General features: G+C 40.9%; 1 protein-coding gene across 1 annotated transcript in view; it reads right to left on the bottom strand.

The window, feature by feature from the left end:
- Positions 1-14,187, bottom strand: part of LOC101433586 (low-density lipoprotein receptor-related protein 2) — an 84,495-nt gene that overhangs the window by 35,870 nt on the left and 34,438 nt on the right. The window contains 25 exon segments of the mRNA XM_071215987.1: positions 366-564; positions 914-967; positions 970-1,044; positions 2,179-2,199; positions 3,513-3,614; positions 4,207-4,216; positions 4,218-4,333; positions 4,955-5,197; positions 5,749-5,952; positions 6,486-6,553; positions 7,014-7,238; positions 7,966-8,004; positions 8,402-8,521; positions 9,215-9,318; positions 9,320-9,381; positions 9,507-9,869; positions 9,872-10,426; positions 10,848-10,891; positions 10,893-11,034; positions 12,073-12,312; positions 12,535-12,589; positions 12,591-12,749; positions 12,879-12,898; positions 13,054-13,254; positions 13,946-14,066. Coding sequence (XP_071072088.1) covers positions 366-564; positions 914-967; positions 970-1,044; positions 2,179-2,199; positions 3,513-3,614; positions 4,207-4,216; positions 4,218-4,333; positions 4,955-5,197; positions 5,749-5,952; positions 6,486-6,553; positions 7,014-7,238; positions 7,966-8,004; positions 8,402-8,521; positions 9,215-9,318; positions 9,320-9,381; positions 9,507-9,869; positions 9,872-10,426; positions 10,848-10,891; positions 10,893-11,034; positions 12,073-12,312; positions 12,535-12,589; positions 12,591-12,749; positions 12,879-12,898; positions 13,054-13,254; positions 13,946-14,066 — 3,542 coding nt within the window.

Raw genomic sequence — 14,187 nt, 5'->3', positions numbered from 1 at the left:
CACTGGTAAACATGTTCCTTCCATCTTGCATTATAATACTGATTCATGATAACTCCCATCAGACATTATGGTAAAGGGAAGGGTATTTATCATCACGCTTGCTCTAATAGCAGGGAGAGCTATTTCTTCTATTCGTGTTTCTACCAAACCAATATTTCTGATCCCTTCACTCATCTTCCTGGATTCTGTGAAGGGCCACATCATGTCTTTCACGGCAGTACATGTCTTCTATGTTCTGATTTTCCATTTTAAAAGAAAAATGAATGCCATGACCCTAGGTACAGCAGTCACTGTGCCTAATGGGTAAGACAGCCCTGCACCCACCCCGCCATGGGTTTTTGGGAAATTTTTAATCCTCAATTCACCTGTAGGAATGATGGATGCACAGTCCATTATTATGGATGAATTCATTTCCAGAACACGATCTCCCAGTGCAATTCTGATTCTCATCTGAGGCATCGGCACAATCCACTTCACCATCACAGACCCAGTTTTGGGGAAGGCACGTCCTGGAGGAAGGCATGCTGTGACAGGTAAAGTCTGGACTTGAACAAGTTTTATTCTCTGAAACCAAAGAATCAAGACCATATAAGAGCTCAAATTCACCATAAAATTAATGCAAAATTTTTCATATTTTTCTTTTAAGCTTCATAAAACCCTTCTCCATTTCATAATATTTATTTTTATTTATTTATTTATTTTAAGGAGGTGCCAGGGATCAAGCCAGGGACCTTGCACATGGGAAGCAGGCACTTAACCACTGAGCTCCTATTTCATAACATTTTAAGGGATGATACCAAACAATTCCAGTGTGAGAAACATTTGGTCAGGGTTCATTCAATTAAATAGCATCATACTCTCTATTGTGCTTCCTGGAATGTGATTATGTGGGCAATTGACAGGCTTCACTTACCACAGTGGTGCCTGTCATCTTCATCGCTCATGTCCCCACAGTCATTATCACCACACAGACCCAATAGCTTGGGACGCACCACCTGTCATCATATGTGAACTGATGACTTAAGCAGGTTCGTTCATGTGACTCTGAAAAAGATATAAAGCACTCTTGGTTGCCTGACATATTTCACGCAGCATGATCTCACTGAGAACAGCACTGAATTACATAGGTGAATGTGGTGAACAATGTGGTATAGGTTGTATATAAACTACTAGAATTAAAAAACAAGGGACTACAACAAAGTGAAATCTCATGTAAATGATTATTTTCTTTCATGAATTATTTTTTTAATTTCGCTCCCCCTCCACCCCAGTTGTCTGTTCTCTGTGTCTATTTGCTGCATGTTCTTCTTTTTGTCCGCTTCTGTTGTTGTCAGTGGCATGGGAATCTGTGGTTTTTTTTGTTGCGTCTTCTTGTTATGTCTGCTCTCCGTGTGTGTGGTGCCATTCCTGGGCAGGCTGAAATTTCTTTCGTGCTGGGCGGCTCTCCTTATAGGGCGCACTCCTTGCGTGTGGGGCTCTCCTATGTGTGGACACCCCCGTGTGGCAGGGCACTCCCTGTGCACATCAACACTGCGCATGGGCCAGCTCCACACAGGTCAAGGAGGCCCAGGGTTTGAACCGCAGAACTCCCATGTGGTAGATGGACACTCTAACCGCTGGGCCAAGTCCGCTTCCCATTCTTTCATGAATTACGACAAATGTTGTTGAAGGAGAAAGGACTTGGTGAATTTTCAGATGCCTTCTGCAGCACGGAAACTCGGAACTTGTATACAGCTATGCTAGGTTTTGCCAGGGAGGAACTTTTCATCTGAAACCATTTTGTTTTGTGCAAACCACCCACCCCCGGCACTACCAAAGGCCGTTCCCCTGCTCTTTTTCCCTTTCTCCATAGCAATTATCATCTTTCAACATACTACATAATTATCACCTCTGAATTGTACACTTGAAAGTGGTTAAAAAGGGAAAATATGTTGTATCTATTACAATAAAAAAAATTTTAAATAATAAAAAAACAGTGGGCCCTACTTTGGAATTTATGCTCCCCAGTGTGGTAGAGTTGGGCTCAGTTGTGATTTCCCTACACATGGCTCTTCTGTCCCTTCTATTTGAATCTATAGTTATTACTAGAGCTGATAGGTATATGTCCAAGAGAATTAAATCTTAGGGTTGCCCATGTGCCTGTTGGACCCTGAATCTCAACAGAGTTGCAACACCTACTCTCCAGTTCACTGGACTCACCTAGAACAACAAACAAGGAGATGATGATGGACAACGACCATCCCAAGAAACAGAGAGAGTCTGCAGCTACAAGTGAGAGAGTCCCATCCATTGGCCCTATGGAATCATAGCCCCTTCTCAATTAGCAGTGGAGCAGGCATCACCAACCCAGAATCCCCAGGACTGGGGAATGAACAATGGACTTGAGTAACCTTTATGTTATACTACTATAGAGTTACTGTGATTCTAGTAATGAAAGAACTTTTATCATTGATGTGGAGACAGTGGCCACCGAAGGTTCTGAGGGGAGTGAGAGAGAAAAATAAGTAATGTGGAGGCATTTTGGGGACTTAGGAATTGTCTTGAATGACACTGCAATGACAGATACATTATATATCCTGTCATAACATACAAAATTGTGCAGGACAGAGTGTAAACTACAATGTAAACTTTAATCCACGTTTAGTGGCAATGCTCCGAAATGTAGGAGGTGTGGTGAGGAGAACATATGGGAATTCCCTATATTTTTTATGTAACATTTATGTAATCTAAGTATCTTTAAAAAAATAATATATATATATATAACTAATAAGACAACACATACAAAAAAGGTGGTGGAAAATGGAAAATATGCTGTATCTGTTAACAAGAAAAAATTTTCAAATAATAAAAAAACATGCTATGTGTATGTTTGTATGTGTTGTCTGTCTCCACTCACTAGAATATGAGCTCATTGTGGAGAGGGAGTTTTTCTCTTTAGAGATGTGCCTAAAACATGATCACCCTACATATTCAACCAGTCAAGATGTCCACAAACCCAGGCACCTTTTGAAGAGACATATCCTCTTTAACACAGCAACATCACCAACTTATAAGAATCTTCCACATATGCAATATGAAAAGCATATCCATTCAGCATTACTTTCATAGTGAAAAAAAAATAGTTAGGAAAGGGTTAAAAACCCATGAAGCCTCTTATATTTTTTAATGTAATATTTTGTGTGATCTATGTATTTTTTTTAAAAAAAGATAATAAAAAATGGAAAAAAAAAATGAAGCACCCATGATTTAAAGGTAGAAGCTAGTTCTTTTATACTTTATACAACTATGTAAAAAATATGTGTATATATTTATATATGTATATATATATATAAGGTAAATAGCAGCTTCCTGCCTGCAGGAATATACCAAGATGGCCCCTGGAGCTCACATGGCCATGGACCCCCACCTTATAAGCTAGCACAAAGAGAAAACAGGAAGAGGCTGTGTGCTGCTGTCACATGTATTTGATGACTCCAATCATTGTTGAATCCATAACTCAGAAATTGAGGGTCAACTAAAATTCTGTGGTACAATCTGTCCATCACAATACCACTGGGCAGGAATGCAGTGCCCTGATGTAGACTGGAATTCACTGCCACTGCATGTTGGAGCAGCTAGAGGAAGAAAATAAAACTTGTAAGAAAAAAAAAAAAGTTATTCCCATCAGTGTTAACAATCTGCCAAGAACAAGACTGTGGATTCATAAGTGGGCATTTTTGTAATTTTCCACTAGGAGTGAGGAAAATGCGCTAAAATAAAAGTAAAACAACACAAAAATCTCTAAGCTCACCTCCTCACCTCCCACCCAGAGCTGTTAACCATGTTCTAGTTTTCCTCTTATTCATCCTTGTAATACATAACCTTTGTCTGAGTTAATGGGAGACTATATTTTCTCGGTAGACCTAACCTTGATAGCCCTGGTCAAATGTATTGTTACCTTCCTAAATGCCTCATTTATGCATCTCAAAGTCAAGCTTAAGAAAGAGCTAAAAAATACAGGAAATTGCTTGATTTCAAACTTATAAAGGGATATAAAAATACTGTTTACTAATGGCCACTGTAATCTTATTCTGTGTAAATAATAAGGATTTAACATGCAAATTCATAGTAGAAGTTGGAGTTCCCAAAGGCCAAAATGGCTCTTAAGTCATACACTCAAGATATATCTCTGAAACCAAAGAAAGAGAAGCAGGTCTGTATACTAACCACAAAAAAGTTGGGTTTTCATCACTCATATCTCCACAGACATTATCTCTGTCACACAAATAAGAGCGATGAATACAAATATTTACATGCTGACATTTTATGTATCCAGGATGGCAAGTGATGTCAGCTTGATAAAGACAATCAGATAAACATTTGAAACATATTCACCAAATATAAAGATGGTCCACGCTGACAAGTCTATTACAGAACTAAAGCCACCAGAAGGGAAAAGCTATAACTGAGGCATGGTTGTGATCACTCTATACATTCTAAGGTAAAAAAAGAGATTTCCAGCTAACACAGGGTAGTGGGGGTGGGGAAGTAGTCCCAACTCTCAGTTAAATAAACCATTGCATATCCACAATGGAGTATTATAGAAATGACTACAAAGACCTGTAACTTCATATTAATATACAATATATAATAATGTTTGAATACTAAATTTGAAAAGTACAACTGTAAAAAGATATTTTGGGGGTAAGTAGTGCAATTTGAATATTTGCTTAGCATTGTAACAGTAGTTATGTCTTTATCCAGAGACAGATAAAATAAGATTTATTGATAATTGATGGTTAGAAAAGAGTGATAGTATTCACTCTTCAAAATTACAGTAAACAATCCAAATACCAAGTAGTACAATATATGAAAAGGAAATTTACGTTTTAGATTAATACAGAGCTAGTTTTTTCCACAAAACCTTCATTTTTCTGATGATCCCAAAGCACAATAGTACTTAAAATGGACTTACGGCAATTTTTCTCATCTGAAGTGCCATTATCACAGCAGTCATTTACACCATTGCAGACATGCTGAAGAGATATGAACCTTCCATTATTGCAAGAAAATTCCATGGTGGAGTTACAGCTCCTGAACTGGCACCCTATCTCATCACTGTTGTCGCCACAGTCATTGTAGTGATCACAGCGAAAATGGTTTCGGACACATCGTCTGTTGTCACAGGTAAAGGCTGTTGCCGGGCAGGTGTGAAATGCTAAGAGGGCAAAAAAGAAATACTGAAGAAACCTCATTGAAGATTAAAGCATCAGCCTACTTTCTAAAACAAAAGAAAAACAAAACAAAAACCAATCAAATAAAATGGAGAGTTTACCTTCAAAGGCAAAAATGGCTGCAAAACAGACAGTGTGCAAAGACATTTTAGTCAGTAGTAAACTATGCCATATACTTTTTACAGTCAATGAAGTATTTAAAGAAATCCCAGTCATTTCATGTATCTAAACTCCCAGTTCTTACAGTCTGCTAGAAAGTAGGAACTGACCTCACTGTACCTTTCTCATCTGTTCAGGTGGAAGATCAGATAGGATCCTGGATTCTAGTCCAGCTTCCTACTAAAGCACCATATCCCAAGCCACAGCCAATACGAGGATGTACGTGATTTAACAGAAAGGCAACCTGCCTTCTCACCGTAACTGTTTTCTCAGCTCCAGTAGGAGCCTTAGGCTCTAATCCAGTCCACGCACGGCAAGATTCTGAACACTTGGCATAAAGATTATGCCGCTAGCTACTAACAAATGTTCCACTTACCACAGACACTTTCCAACTCATCGCTGCCGTCGCCACAGTCATTGGTGATGTCGCATTTCCACTGCTCCGAGATGCAGTGCCCATTGAGGCAGGTGAACTGGGTCCCCTCACACCGCCGACCAGTGTCCACAATGCAGTGCTTATTGCTGTTGGCCATATACCAGTGGCCCTCAGAAGGGCACCAGCACTCGGCACCATTCAGACCTGAAAATGCAGGGCAAACATTCTACTTTTTCCTTCAGAAGAATAGCACTTGCTCTTACATTAAAAGCTCTATGAGACAAGCTATGGAAATTTCCCAGTCATATTCCCACAACCACATATATATATATATCCTTTTATATATATATATCCCAGACTATAGGTGATAGTATAATTATCAATTACAATGTACCACAGTAGTGCAAGGTGTTAATAGGGTGATATATGAGATCTCCATATCTTATGCATGATTTTTCTGTAAACCTGCAAGTAGTCTAATAGAAAAAAAAGGAGGAAGGAAGGAGGGAGAGAAAGAAGGAAGGAAGAGAAAGAGGGAAGAATGGAGGGTAGGAACAGAAAGAAAGGAATTTTTAATTAAAAAGAACAAGTGTTCTAATAAATGTGGATATGATATCTACACAAAAAAATTAGTTATCTCATAAATGGAAGAATTAAATCGTTTAGAGAGCTAGAGTCCTTAAACGTATGACTACAGTTCATCGTGATCATTACTCTCTTCGTTTCCAATGCCTTACCTGGTGCACATATGTGGCTGCAGCCCCCATTAAACAGTGTGCAAGGATTGCTACAACACTGTTGCTGGCTCTTTTTTTTTTTTTTAATATTTATTTATTTATTTGTTTGTTTGTTTGTTTATTTATTTCTCTCCCCTTCTCCCCCCAACCCCTGCCTGGTTGTCTGTTCTCTGTGTCTTTTTGCTGCGTCGTCTTCTTTGTCCGCTCCTGTTGTTGTCAGTGGCACGAGAATCTGTGTGTCTTTTTGTTGCATCATCTTGTTGTGTCAGCTCTCCGTGTGGGCGGCACCATTCTTGGGCAGGCTACACTTTCTTTTGCACTGGGCGGCTCTCCTTACGGGGCGCATTCCTTGTACTGGGGCTCCCCTACCGGGGGACACCCCTGCGTGGCACGGCACTCCTTGCGTGCATCAGCACTGCGCCTGGACCAGTTCCACATGGGTCAAGGAGGCCCAGGGTTTGAACCACGGACCTCCCATGTGGTAGGTGGACTCCCTAACCACTGGGCCAAGTCCGCTTCCCCTGTTGCTGGCTCTTATCAAGAACATAAATGTCAGTAGTATAATTGGGCAAATTAACGGTCAGGGCCATACGATTTGACCCATCGTATTTGTTCGCTCTGTAAATTCCTTTTGTGGACAAGTCAGTCCAGTAAACATACTGCCCATAAAGAACCAAGGAATAAGGATGTAAGTTTGTGGTGACAATAACTTCACAGCCCATGCCTGTCATAGTGCAGCATTCGATCTTTTTCCTAAAAGTGAAGCAAAAAGAAAAAAAAAAAAAAAGCAACAGCTAGAATCCAGAAAACTTTCACAGCTCACAGCCCAGTGACTAATTGTTTCACATTAGGCATTGGAGTGTGAGCAGTTCCTGGAGTGTTAGAGAAGTTTATGAGGAAAACATAAAATTTGTTTTGCTCTAAAAGGTAACCAAAAGCTGAAATACTAAACAAACACTAAAACTTTAGTGACACTTAAAGTAAAAGCCCAGAAAAAACAGTGTGCATGGACACTGGGTTACATTTGTAATTAAACTTCACATCAAGCCAGCTACTAATTATGAGGAATAACATAGTGAGTCATGTGAGGGATGACACACTATAGTTAACAATACGAAAGGGCCCTTCATTAATTATCACAACTGTACAATTCTAAAACATGGTTATAAGAGGGGGTGTATGGAAAAAATAAAACAAATATGAGTGAGAGCCCACAGCATAGTAGTACTTTGATGATGTTCTTGCATAACCTGTAGCAAATGTTCCAAAACAATGCAAGGTATTGGTGGAGAGGTGATGTATATGCATATTATGCATGACTTTTTGTTAGCTCACAATTTCTCTAAAACAAAAAATTAAGCAGCACACATGTTTACCAAGCTACATAAATCCGATTTTACATTTTTGCATATTATATTTTCATGATACAATACAAAGCCCTTTCCTGTCAATAGAAACAAGAGTAACGAAAGACACATACAGGCTGGCATCTGCCCAGTAGAGAAGTTCCTCCTCAAGAGTCCAGTGTGGGGAAGCGGACTTGGCCCAGTGGTTAGGGCATCCGTCTACCACATGGGAGGTCCACGGTTCAAACCCCGGGCCACCTTGACCCATGTGGAGCTGGCCCATGAGCAGTGCTGATGCACACAAGGAGTGCCCTGCCACGCAGGGGTGTCCCCCGCGTAGGGGAGCCCCACGCGCAAGGAGTGGGTCCCGTAAGGAGAGCCACCCAGTGCGAAAGAAAGTGCAGCCTGCCCAGGAATGGCACTGCCCACACTTCCCGTGCCACTGACAACAACAGAAGCGGACAAAGAAACAAGAGGCAGCAAATGGACACAGAGAACAGACAACCGGGGGAGGGGGGGTGGAATTAATTAAATAAATAAATCTTTAAAAAAAAAAAAAAAAAAAAAGAGTCCAGCGTGAGTCCACTGGGCCAGACCAAGCTGGTGTTCACAATTGATTCCCGGAGGTTTCCCCGCAGCGTGGCTCTCTAAGTCTTGGCATTGCTGCTCCAATCTGTCCAGTACAAGTACCTAGGCAGCCAGAGGGAGTCCTAATTCACCACAAGGAACCTCATTCCTTCTTATTCAAAAAACATTAGCATCTTTTAACTGCAAATTGTTTTTAACATGGCCTAAGAAATCGTACTCCGTCCCCAGTCACACAACTTCCTCAAAAATTTGGTATGCTGGGAAGCAGACTTGGCCCAGCGGTTAGGGCGTCCATCTACCACACGGGAGGTCCACGGTTCAAACGCCAAGCCTCCCTGACCCGTGTGGAGCTGGCCCATGCGCAGTGCTGATCCGTGCAAGGAGTGCCGTGCCATGCAGGGGTGTCCATACGTAGGGGAGCCCCACACGCAAGGAGTGTACCCCGTAAGGAGAGCCACCCAGCGCTAAAGAAAGTGCAGCCTGCCCAGGAATGGTGCCGCACACACGGAGAGCTGACACAACAAGATGATGCAACAAAAAGAAACCCAGATTCCCGTGCCACTGACAACAACAGAAGCGGACAAAGAAACAAGATGCAGCAAATAGACACAGAGAACAGACAACCAGGGCGGGGAAGGGGGGAAGGGGAGAGAAATAAACAAATAAATCTTTAAAAAAAAAAATTTGGTATGCTAACACCTCCTTCTTAGCCCATAAAATGCTAGCTTTCTAGGAATATAAAATAATTTCAAGCTGCTGTCCCGCCCAAAATACGCAAAGGTCAAAATGACATACCCTTGGCAAGGAACTAATAGAACTGCTCTTAGTTTCGGAAAGCGGGCTATCACAGTGAGAAGAGACCCATCCACAGCTATGGAGTTTATCATTTCACTGAGGTTAGTTGCTGTAATAAATTCTGTTATTGGTCCAGTTAAAGGCAAGGCCAAAAACCTTCCCTATATCTAAACACACACAAAGAAAGCACACGATGGCATTAGAGTCTCAATATGCATTTGAGAACCACTCAGCTCACCACAAATGCTGACCCCATTGTGCCTATTTTCAGCTACATTTGGACAGCACTTACCTGAAGCAATGACAGTGGGAGAACTGATCCCTGAATGTGGGCTGATATAGGAAATCCGGGTATTTCCAGATTCTGGAATTTGTGCGAAGTAGATTCTATTATTTATTGTGTCATAGTCCAGGGTCATAACTGTTTTTTCCACCTGTATTGCACTAAATGGTGGGCTGTGGTTTTTGGGGTCAAAGTGTAAGCTTCTTAAGGAATCCACCAAGGAAAAGATGAGGAACTCATCTGCTGAAATGGCACAGCTCTTCCCATCACTTGCCAGGGTCCCAGAGGCACAGCCACATTTGGGGGTGTGCAATCCAGGCAGAGCAAAGCAGAGATGGGAGCACCCACCATTATTTCCTAAGCAAGGGTTTTGTTGACCTCTGCTGGTGACCGAGACTGGACCTGATGATCAAAGACGGTCACGTCTCATAGAAAGTTGATATTGTCCTTTATCACTCTAGGCTCCTCTCTGGAATCTGGCTCTTTGCTAGCTTGGAATACTCTTTTCAAATTCCTGTCTACCCGTATGGTAGAATTTCCAAAAACAGTGATGCCAAAAGGAATTGGGTAACGACTGCCATAACGAATTATTTCAGGCTGACCGCTATCAGAGTGGATCCTTGCAATCATATTTAAATCATGGTCAACCCAATAAATGTAGCCATTGCTGTGGTCCAATGCCAAACCCCGAGGGAATGCAATGCCCTCTGATACAAGCACAGTCCGACTGGTACAGTCAAGAAAGGCACGTTCGATCTTTGGTTTCTGTCCATAGCTGGCCCAGAAGAGGTACCGATTCTTCGGATCCACCACAACATGCCTGGGCTTATCCACAGTGGTTTTAAGGAGAACACAGCAGTAGGTGGTATTGATCCTCAGAACTTCTATCAGTGTTTGAGACAGAAAAGCATTGGTGAAATAAAGATTTCCTGCAGGAAAATTAAAGAGCATGCTGATGAATGGAAAACCAAGAAAAAAAGAGCATACCTTTTCAAAGCCGAACAAAATATTCAAGGTTGAAGTTTGAGTCATGTTTCAGTGCATTCCAGTCTAGACTTAGAAAAATAATAAAGGTACACCTTAGAAAAAAATTATAAAGAATGGGCTTATCTTCAGCTTCTAAAGCAGAGCAGATTAGAATCCACAGCAAACATCATAGCCCACTGTCTACTGAAACATTTTCAGTTTGTCTTTCCTCTGCCACCTGAAGCACTCTGAAGTAACTTACTACTTTAATATACATGATGGCCTAATCCGTAATATCTTAAAAGATCTATATAATTTTCTAGTTAGGGTAAATTTTCTAGCATCAAAAGGATTTTTGATTAAATAACCATACCGCTTAGCGACCTGCTCTCTAGTCCACTGTAATAGCCTGGACTCCACTGCTCCTTCCCCTCTGCCACAACGCTTGTTGAAGAAGACCCAGCTGGTCTGCTTCTACGGATTGCATTCTGAGATGGAACAGAGTTGCTGAAATCACACCAATAAATAAAGCCAGAATGCACATCAACATGCAGGTGCAGTGCATTTCATCCTGAAACATTTTTAAAAAAGACAAACTGCAGGAACTAGAACTTCTGCATTGCCTCTCAGACCCTCATTCCCAGCCCCTTCTCCAGCTACCCCTCCATTACAAGACAAACCTACTTGGACCCTCTGGAGATGTAGCCGTTTGGCATTGCTTATGAATTCCAAAAATAGTTATTGGATTTTGTTTATAAAGTGGTCTGTCAGAGGTATCACTTTTAATTGATTAAATTATGACTAGGACTTTGGACTACATCAGTAGGACAAAGGACAGAGTTGAGAGTTTTGAGGTGGAGCCCAGGAAGTGAACACAAAGGAATAGAGATGGCTCCTTAGATAAGATAGAAACCCCAGGGAGAGAGACAGAACCTTTCACCGGATAGTCTGTCTACAGCTGGCCTTGTGAAGTGAGCAGAGCAGCTGAGCCCAGAGAGAAATGGAGCCCCGAATGTAACATTAAAAAATCAAATAAAGACAAAATAAAAAATTTAAAAAATTAAATAAAAAAGAAGCCTGAACTCTTGGCTGATGTCAGCAGCCATCTTCCCCCAAAGGTGGCAATAGGCTTTGGTGAGGGAAGTAACTTAGGCTTTATGGTCTGGTAACTGTAAGCCTCTACCCCAAATAAATACCCTTTATAAAAGCCAACAGATTCCTGCTGTTTTCCTCAGCACCTCTTGGCAGACTAATACAGGTGGTATGTAGACTTATAAACTTCTTCATCTCTACATTCACAGTATGTAGCCTACATAGCAAAATGCTTCAGAATTGGTAAGGAGCAACATTCACTGTTAACTCATTCATGTCAATTCAATGTAAAAAATAGTATAATCGCCATCCACTAACAGTTCTTCTGAACACCAGTCCATACAATGCAGTCCATGACCAGCAGAATCCGCATGCCCTAGGAACTTGGTAGGAAAGCAAAGTATCTCATAAAGCATCATTATCTCTGAATCCAAACTACGAAAAAAACTTTCAGGATACTAGATTCCAAGCTGACACCCAAGGTAGCCAAATCTTCCTTACGCTGGTGTTGACATACCTTGACCTGCCACTGGCACCATGGCCTCTGTGTGCTCTGACACTTCCAAGCTAAAGCCTCTGACTGCTGTCAGCATAGAAACAACAATGAAAGAGCTGTATGGAGAGCAGGTCCGATTATCAGGACTGAGTTTAAATCCAGTGGCACAGGCACAGGAGAACAGTCCTCCTGGTACAGGCAGGCAAATCTGCTGGCAGGCATTCATGCTGTTGCTACAGCCATTTGAGGAATCTGCAGAGTCTAAATGAATTTTTTAAAAATTACTTTCAATCCCTCATACTTGTTATTTCATCTCAAATTCAAAAAATTTTCCCCAAAATAATACCAATTTAAGACAGGAAATACCAGGCTTTGAGGTTATCCATTCAGGTAGTTGAATGCATGTGGGCAAGTGTAGATGTATCAATGAATGAATGTAAGTGTACAATCATACATGTGTATGTTTCAGCACCAAATACTTACCATGCCTGTGATAGACTCGAAGGGACCTCAGGTTTCAAACATTATGTTTCAAAATTGATTTTATTGTTTCCAGTGGCCTTGTTGACTCTTTCGATGGTCTCATAGTCTTTATCAGCATAATAAAGGAAGGAACCATAGACAGCAATTCCCCAAGGGTGGGAAAGGTGGAATATCAATATCATTCGACTTGTGCCATCCACGTTTCCTCTTTCAATCTAAGAGATCAGAACTTTATTAGTTTTACCGATTCATAATTTCCTAATGAGACAGCACATGTTGTTGTATTGTTTTTTTAACCAAGATTTCACATGTGCATCAACCTTGTTGGGACATTAGAAAAGAACAGGGATACAGAGCTCTTCATCTTTACAAAGAACCAAACAGAAGAAATATGATTCAATGAGAGCAAGGATTAGTTATTTGCTCTAGGGAAAGTTATTGGGGGGAAGGATGAGATGCCAAATGAGCATGTTCAAGGACCACTGCCTGACAACTCAGAACATCATCAGTATAACCCACTCAAGGTCAGCAATGAAAACCAAAAGAAAGGGTGCTCATACAACTTCTGTGGGGTGACCGCCCAGTAGAGTTTCTGCTCCTTGATGTCCAAGGTGATAAAGTTCACGCATTCAAGTTTCCCAGTGAAAAGTGTCTTGGGAGATGTGCCATCCATGTTAGCACTTACAATCTTGGCAGGCATCCCACTGTCAGTTCCTTGATCTGACTAGTATAAGTTTTCTACAACCATGAAAACACCAGCATTTAACAAATATTCATAATTCAATCGTAAATATCTTGTTGCATATAATGTGGAGGGGTACTTAATTTCTGTATATTTCCTTGTCATTATTGGGGTAGAAGCAAATTAAAATGGTGCCTAAAGCAGGTGATTAGGATCTTCCATTGAGGGTTAGAAGGTGGAAGACAGTACAAAGGAGCCTAAGAGTTAATCCCTCTTTAAAGAATTATCTACTACCTAGTATCCTGAGAAGGCCTCCAATTTTACTACAAATCACCACTATAAAATCAGCTTTCTTACCTAAGTTGACGCAAAAGGCTTTTGAAATTTACTGCAGAAAATAGGAGAATAAGGGACCCTTTTCTGAGAGTGGAATCATGTTAACATGCTAATATAAGGAGGTGGTATTGCCTTCCATTTCATAGCAAAGCCAAGGAACACATATACACATTAACTGTAGTCAACTATCAGCATAAAAACTCTATAAAGGACTGCTCTTGGTTCTATTACTCCCTTGCTCAAAACAATTCACTATTGGTAATCACCTATCCCATTTTCTATCTACTGGAATCCTCATCCTCCGAGGTCTATTTCAAATCTTACCTAACCCCTAAGTTTGAAAGTTTCCATTATATTAGACCACAAAAACAGTACTGTACCCAAGAATTACACCATTTATGAAAACTCACCCAAGAGCAGGGTCAATAGTTATGCCAAATGGCAAACCAACTCCATGAGTTGTCCCCTTGCTGGTAATCAGTGTTTTTCTGTATCTTTCCTGGAGTGTCAAAACCTATAGCATAAAATCAATCAGAATTCATAATGTGAAAGGAAAGCAGAGACGGAGAGCCTACATATGCACAAAATTAGGGATGAATGGGAACGTCTCAAAGAGATTAGGACAATCCTTACTT

Source organism: Dasypus novemcinctus, chromosome 7 (genome assembly GCF_030445035.2).
Source record: "Dasypus novemcinctus isolate mDasNov1 chromosome 7, mDasNov1.1.hap2, whole genome shotgun sequence".
Classification (NCBI taxonomy): Eukaryota; Metazoa; Chordata; class Mammalia; order Cingulata; family Dasypodidae; genus Dasypus; species Dasypus novemcinctus.
This window is presented reverse-complemented; position numbering and strand designations above follow the sequence as displayed.